This window comes from Callospermophilus lateralis, chromosome 11 (genome assembly GCF_048772815.1).
Source record: "Callospermophilus lateralis isolate mCalLat2 chromosome 11, mCalLat2.hap1, whole genome shotgun sequence".
Lineage (NCBI taxonomy): Eukaryota > Metazoa > Chordata > Mammalia > Rodentia > Sciuridae > Callospermophilus > Callospermophilus lateralis.
The window spans coordinates 48,117,875-48,125,265 of NC_135315.1; the positions used below are offsets into that span (position 1 = coordinate 48,117,875).

At 51.4% G+C, this 7,391-nt stretch overlaps 1 protein-coding gene across 1 annotated transcript in view; it reads left to right on the forward strand.

Annotated features, from left to right (window-relative positions):
• Positions 1-6,743, forward strand: part of Wscd1 (WSC domain containing 1) — a 43,214-nt gene extending 36,471 nt beyond the window's left edge. The window contains exons 8-9 of the mRNA XM_076870680.1: positions 2,763-2,963; positions 5,456-6,743. Coding sequence (XP_076726795.1) covers positions 2,763-2,963; positions 5,456-5,808 — 554 coding nt within the window. The 3' untranslated portion in view covers positions 5,809-6,743. The remainder of the gene's footprint in view (positions 1-2,762; positions 2,964-5,455) is intronic.
• The last annotated feature ends 648 nt before the right edge of the window (positions 6,744-7,391 follow it).

Below are 7,391 nucleotides of genomic sequence, written 5' to 3' on the forward strand. Positions count from 1 at the left end.
GGGTGGAACTTCATGAGACAGTGCCTTGTCCAGATTCAAACGGTCAGACTAGCAGCTTGGATTCCCTCTCTATAAACATTTTTTGAATTTCCCTTAATTTTTTTTTTTTTTTTTTTTAGGCAAGGGGTAGCTCATCAAAATGCAATTTTCTTTAAATAGGTCCAAAAATCTCGAAGAGTTTTATGATTTCTAATCTTTCCCTTGTAGAAATAAGAGGCCTCATTATGCCAAGTAAATTAACTTAAATGGTTCAAGACTGTGTGCTGTTTAAGAATGAAGAGCCTCAGACAAGTCAAGTGGCATCTAAATTTGGCAAAATGTATTCATCTGTTGTCAAGTGTTATGGCATTTTTTGCTGGGTTTCTTAACCAGAGTTTGGTTTAGGAAAAGATGATTACTGTCAGTAACATCCTAGAGAAACAGAAACATCCTGAGCTTAGCAGAAGGTTCTGGAATCACTCATAACAATCTTTGTCTGGTTGTTGAAAAGCCACAGTTGCCCATATAATCCAGCCTCAGGAGTGCTAGGACCACCTGCAGATGGGGGAGGAAGTGTGGTCCTTCCCACTCTGGCCTGTCACCTGTGCTCAGGCTGCTGTTATCCGAGTGTTCATCTAGAAGGCCTTCCCTTACGGAAGCACTGTATGTTTTGGTCTCCCTATGACTGTCTGACCTGGAATAGCGAGCTACTCAGTTTGGTGTAATATTGAGTCAAAGATACTTTAGAGATACCCAGTGGATTTTTGAGCCTTTCAGGATTGAATGGGTGGCCTCTGACCTCAGAGCCCAGACAGAGTGATGACACGCACACATTCAAAATTCACAAGACAGCGCCAAATGCCCGAATGCCCACCTGTTGTGGCAGGTGAATGTGGTCTGAGCTGTAAGGCAGAATAGCTGCTGATGGAATGGGCTAAAGCACCAAGGAAGGAACCCAGGGTCTCAGGATTGTCAAAAGCACAAGCTTATTTAGCTGCTGTTTTGATTCTTCCTTTGGTGGCATTTCCCAGCTACTTTGAGAAAACGAATCAAAGCAAAGGCTCTTGCTGTTGGACCCAAGGCAGTGATGAGTTTTGTTGCGAGCCACATGGGCCGTGTGTGGGGACTGGACGGACGTTGCTGCTCTGACTGGGCTGTGCGACGTGTGTGTCCTTTCGCTCACTCTACCTATGATCCCCACACAGCAGCTGAGATGGGTGTGGCTTTCCAAGATGTCAGTCAATCTGATGACCGCAAGACGTCACCAAGCAACCCCCTGAAACCCAATGCCTTGCCTTAATTGGGTGGAACGTTCTCGAGTGTCTTCCCCCCAATAAAGAGGGTTTCTGGCATGCTCTCTCTCTCTCTTTGCCTGCCTCTCTTGCCTCCTTTATGGAAGCTGAGGTCGAGGAGCCATCACTGAACCCCCAGAAAGGTATTTTCTGCTCTGTGTGGTTAGTTAGTAGCCAGCCCAATTCCCCTGGAGTGACCCTGACTGAGTCAGTCACATTCGGCGGCAGAGTTTGAAACATGCGTTGGATTTCATGGATAAACCCAGACTTCCAAATTCAGGAGTTTTACATTTCCCCAGCATCAGAGAAACCCCTGCTGCTCACTATAGACTTAAGGGCTTCCCAGCCATTTATGAAGAAGGTGCAGATGGAAGGACTCATTCAGTTTCTAAGAGCCCAAGATAAGTTCAGGTGAGATCTTTCTCGGAATCCTTCTATGACATCCTGCTCTTTGATCTCCCCTTCTCCCCTACTCTTTATTATTCCCATAAGTCCTTATGCTCTGGGCTTGGGCCATTTCACCTACTAAAGTGAAAGCTAAAAGACAGGGGCTGTCCTATCCCTATCATAGAGGAAAAGGCCAACACAGTGGGCACACAACAGCCCTCGGGGAATCCTGTGACCCTCTGTGGGTGGACGGGTAGAGTCTTGTTTTCTCAGCCAGTTTTCATTGAGTCTCTGAGCACCCAAGTGGCCCCAGAGAGGCTGGTCAATGGGAGTAAGTCTCCATTTCTAGAAATTGAGCCTTGGGTTCTTCTGGGCCAGGCTCAAACACTATGGACCAGACCTTGACCAGACCTGCTTTGAGTCCTAAGCTGGAGAATCTTCTTACTTCTAAGGTTGGACCTTGTTACAGGCTATGGCATAATGTTAGAGGGTGAGGTTACAGTTGCTCAAAGCAATTAAGTCTGATGGCATTCCTGCCCCTACTCTGGGGAGGTGGATGAAAGCTGAGGGCTTCACAGAGACAGGCAAAGGCATGTGGAGAGAGCCATGGCACTGGTTTCATGTGCTGTGTGATCTTGGATCCATCATATACCCACTCTGAGGTGATTAACTGTGAGTAACTCAAAAGGCTATTTACAATGCTCATGTGATGTTATCTCCAGGAAAAGTCCCATATGTATGTGTGCATCTGAGAGTCCATACGGGTACATGGTTAGGCCTTCTGCCTCCTGACCCCTGGGGGCTACAGGAGGTGACTTGCTTCATTTCTTAGGCAGATATCATCATTCTCGACTCTTAAACACTTCTTGCTCCCTCCTTCCCTGGGATAGGGCTACTCCTGTAGATTCCTTTCCTATTCCCATCCATAGGTCCTTTCAGGGTCCCCTGTGGTGCCACCCATGGTCCTCTCTTGCCCCTGATGCTGGCTTTCCCTCAGAAAGACCTTTCCCTGCATCAGACCTTCTGCCGCCATGTATGTATGGCGCTCCCTGGGGGAGCAAAGGTGCCTCTCTCTACCTGTGCTCTCGCGCTTCCCCTGGGCAGGGTTCAAGGGTGAGAAGGACCACTGGCGGAGCCGGCGCACCATCTGCGTGAAGACCCACGAGAGTGGAAAGAGGGAGATTGAGATGTTCGACTCAGCCATCCTGCTCATCCGAAATCCCTACAGGTCCCTGGTGGCCGAATTCAACAGGAAGTGTGCCGGGCACCTGGGCTACGCACCTGACCGCAACTGGAAGAGCAAAGGTAAGTGGTTGCTCAGGTGGGGGGTCTCAAAGGTATGGCCAGGATGCCCAGAGGGATACAGGATCAGTACATACAGTCCTGAGGGCTTGTTGCTGCTGTGCCTGGCTTGAGCTGGTCCCCTCTCTGTCCCCTCGGAGCCCGCTCAGTTCATACATCCCAGTGTTTTTATATGGATGCCAACTGGATGTCCAAGAATCTCCGCCCACTCTGAGTGGGTAGTGGGGCAATCTGCACCCCTTTTCTGTCCCTACTCATATCCTGAAGACTCATACAGAGCCGGAAGAAGAACACTGGCTTTGGATCCACCTGGGCCTGATCTGTGCCCTCCTCTGCGTTCAGGACCAGGGTCCTCCATTCTAAAATGAGGCCAAGACCCGCAGCTCATGGGGATTCGGCGATCAGTGAGATAAAGTGCATGCCCACTCTGTGGTCAGTGCTCAGCATGCCAGACGCCTCCTATGCTGCCCCCATGAGTCTTCACAGTGTCCTAGAGGGAAATAGCCACCCATCTGACTTTCCAGATAAGCCCTGAAAATGTGGGTTAAGTGACTTGACCAGTGGGCCTGGGTAGTGGGTGGCAAAGACAGGTCACAAGCCCCGAATCTTCATCAACTGGGGCTGCCGTGACAGTACCACAGACTGGATAGCCGAAACAACAGTTCTGGAGACCGGAAGTCCAAAGTCAGAGTGCCTGACCATTCAGTGCCTGGTGAGGCCACTCTGTCTGGCTTGCAGAGGGCCACCCCCTCCCTGTGTCCTCACAGTGCAGAGAGGAAAGCTCATTACGGGGACTCCATCCTCATGACCTCATCTAACCCAAATCACCTCCCATAGCCCATCTTCAAATGCCATCATATGAGGGATGAAGGCTTCAATATGATTTTGGGGAAACTGCAAACTTTCTGTCCCTGGCACCCAGATGCAGAATAACTCGTTTTTCATGGAATCAATCTGCCAACCCACAGTTATCGAGGTTATACTATTCCAGGCCCTGGGGCCCAGGCTGAAGGGATTAGGCTCTCTTGCCTGCCTTGAGGGACTTTCCAGATGAGCCCTGAAAATGTCCAGCCTTTGACAGTGAATAGTAGAGATGCCGGTCTGATGGTAAAATAATGCAAATGAAATGAAACTGTGATCCTACAGCCTGAGCTCGGATCCCTTCTCTGCCTCTTGCAAACCATTTGGCCCTAGGCAAGGACATACCTTCTCTTCAGAACTGTTTTCCCATCTTAGAAACTAGGTCAGCCCCTATATCATAGGGTCACAGGGAAAATGAGAGAAAGCAAGCCCCAGTATTCGAGGTGTATCAGTTCAGTAACCCAATTACAGAAATCATTTTTGTTGTGATGATTGTTGAAATTTGTATCCTCGCCCCCTCCAAAAAATTAATTTCTTAATTTTCTGGAAAAGACATCTCATAAAGCAGATTATCTGAAGAAGTTTGAGGCCACCCCCTTCTGTGGTGTCATTGTATGTGCTACTTCCCAGCAGGGTCACGGGGTTCAAATTTTGGCAAACAAATTCACAAGACACCATACGCATCCATCAAGTACCACATTAACCTAGCTTCACAGGAGGACCCCTCATAGGACACAGAGCTGCATCTCACCGGGAGGCTCAGCAGCTTCCCAATGCTGCTCAGTCACAAAAAAGGGTCTTTCTTTCTTTTTTCTTTTTTTTTTTTCTTTTTTGTTGTAGATGAACACAATACCTTTATTTTATGTATTTATTTTTATGTGGTGCTGAGGATCAAACCTAGTGCCTCACGCTTGCTGGGCAAGTGCTCTGTCGATGAGCCACAACCCCAGCCCCCCAAAAGGGTCTCTTTTTATGGGGGATCTGGCAAGTTGGCCCTGGGTAGTGGGCAGTAGAAAAAATCTGGTTACCTCTTTCTCCTTGAGGTTGGATGTGCAGAACAGCCAAAGACAGGCCAAGGTGTTTGTGGTTCATCTGAACAGAGATGCCCTGCTTGGGTTCCTCATCAGTCTTTTTTTTCCTTTTTTTTCCTTTTTTTTTTTTTTTTAGTTATACCTGACAGTAGAAGGTATTTTGATGTACATAAAAGGAATGTTGCTGTGTCATGATGACCTGAGACCCGAGGGTCCACCCACATCCCTCCCTGTCCTGATGCAGTCCCTGAAGTCAGAGAGCTCATAGTACAATAGAAGAGATAACCAGTTCTTGGCACACAGCAGGCCACATTTGTCTTCACTTGGTATGTTTCCAAGGAAACGCTACTGGGGGAAGGCAGACTCAAGGTCACTATCCCTCAGGCAGACCTGGGACTCCTTCCTCAGAGCCCAGCTTGATATTAACCCTTCATTCATGCAAGGTCACTGAAGGATCTTGCTCCCACGGGGACCCAGGGAGGTGGGCCCTTGGCAGTGGGCAGTGGAAAATCCTGGCCACTTCTGTCTCTTGAGTGGGCCCAGTGGGGTCAGCGTCCCCTGGCAGGGCAGCTCCTGACTGTGTCCCTTCTGTCCCCTTCCTAGAGTGGCCAGACTTTGTGAACAGCTACGCCTCGTGGTGGTCCTCGCACGTCCTGGACTGGCTCAAGTATGGGAAGCGCCTGCTGGTGGTGCATTATGAGGAGCTGCGGCGCAGCCTGGTGCCCACGCTGCGGGAGATGGTGGCCTTCCTCAACGTGTCTGTCAGTGAGGAGCGGTTGCTCTGCGTGGAGAACAACAAAGAGGGCAGCTTCCGGCGGCATGGTCGACGCCCTCAGGACCCAGAGCCCTTCACCCCTGAGATGAAGGACTTGATCAATGGCTACATCCGGACAGTAGACCAGGCCCTGCGTGATCACAACTGGGCGGGGCTGCCCAGGGAGTACGTGCCCAGATGATAGGCCTCGGCCCCAGCTGCCTGCTGCTGAGAATAGACTGTCACACCTCGGGGCTCACCACTGCTCTGAGGCCCAGGCTGGAGGACCCCTGGGACACATGGCTGCTTGTACAGCCAGCAGGGAGGCCCACTCGGGTGCTGTCCTCCATGCAGGGAGACCTGGACACAGCGTCTGTCCAGACACACCTCACAAGACAGACAAAAAAACGGGACACACTGCAAGCCAGACACTTTCGTTCTCAGACACACACAGACATTATGCTCACAGTGCCTGTTCTGATGTGACTGAACCACCCGTGCAGGGTGCGCCAGACACCCCCAGCCTTGCAAACGCAGCCAGAGATGTGTACACAGATGTGATGTGCCAGGGTGTGTGCCACCAGAGGTCGTCTGTTTGTCTGTCTCACACACCCATGTGCACATACATGCATCCTGGGCTCTAAGAAGCCTAGGCTTCCTGTGTGCAGCCCCAGCACAGACTTGCCTGCCAGGCCCTTGACTGTGGAATGCCAGGAGGGCCAGGTATTAGTGCTCTAAGCAGCATGGACCATGGGGATGGAGGTGGACTTACAGATCACTGCTGTTGGGCCGTGTAGACCTGACCACATGTCTGACATCTCATAAACGTGTGTGCTGTGACTACCAGGCACCGCCAACTGTAGCCCTGCCTTTCTCTACTCTGTGGGTGGGCTGGCGGCACTGTGGGCAGGGTAGATCCCACCCCTTCCTCGGCCAGGGCACACACACTGACCTCAGGCAGCTGCCGGATCTACCCTGTCACCTGCTTCCAGCTCACCCAAATCAGTGCGCCTTGGAGTCTTGGAGTGGGACCCTCTTGCGCGTCTTCCCATGGCCTCTGGGGAATTCATCCTGCCCCTAGAAGCAGAGTGTGAGTGCCAGGGCAGGGCAGGGCAGGGCTGGGCCTCTAAGGGAGCCTGAGACCAGGGGGTTCATGTGCCAACTAGAGGGGGCTGCTGGGGGCAGGCATGAGGACTTTAGGGATGAGTCTTGGGGACCCCCAGAATTGAAAAACTCCTGCTCTCTATGGGGATCATAAGGGTGGTGTGCTATGTGACCTTTGGAGGAGAGGCTGTGGCACAGCTTCTGCCTGAGCCCTGGTGGCAGAGCCCTCCCTGTCACTCATTCCCCCCTGACACTTCCTGTCACTGTTGCATTGTGACAGCATCTCCACCACACTCTCTGTCTGTTTCTGTGAGGCTGACATTGTTCCCACTTGTTCATCCGTTTCCTCCAAAAGGAAAGGAAGTCAGACACACTGACGCCTGCTGTGTGCTGTCCACCTGGGAAGGCAGAGGCCAAAGGCCCCCCCCTTGCCTCCTACCGCCCATCTCACTATCTAATGGGGCAGAGGAGGCCCTGCTACAAGAGAACAGAGCACTGTCACAGAGGAGCATGTGTGCTGTGTGACTCAGAGAGGACTCAGCCCTTGTGCCCAGGGTCTTTGGGGAGTGCCTCATAGCTGCTTTGAAGTGTCTTGAGGAATCTGTAGGAATTATCCCAACAAAGGGCAGGGGAAGGGCCCACCAGGCAGAGAGCAGCAGCTACAAAGGCTGGGGGCTGTGT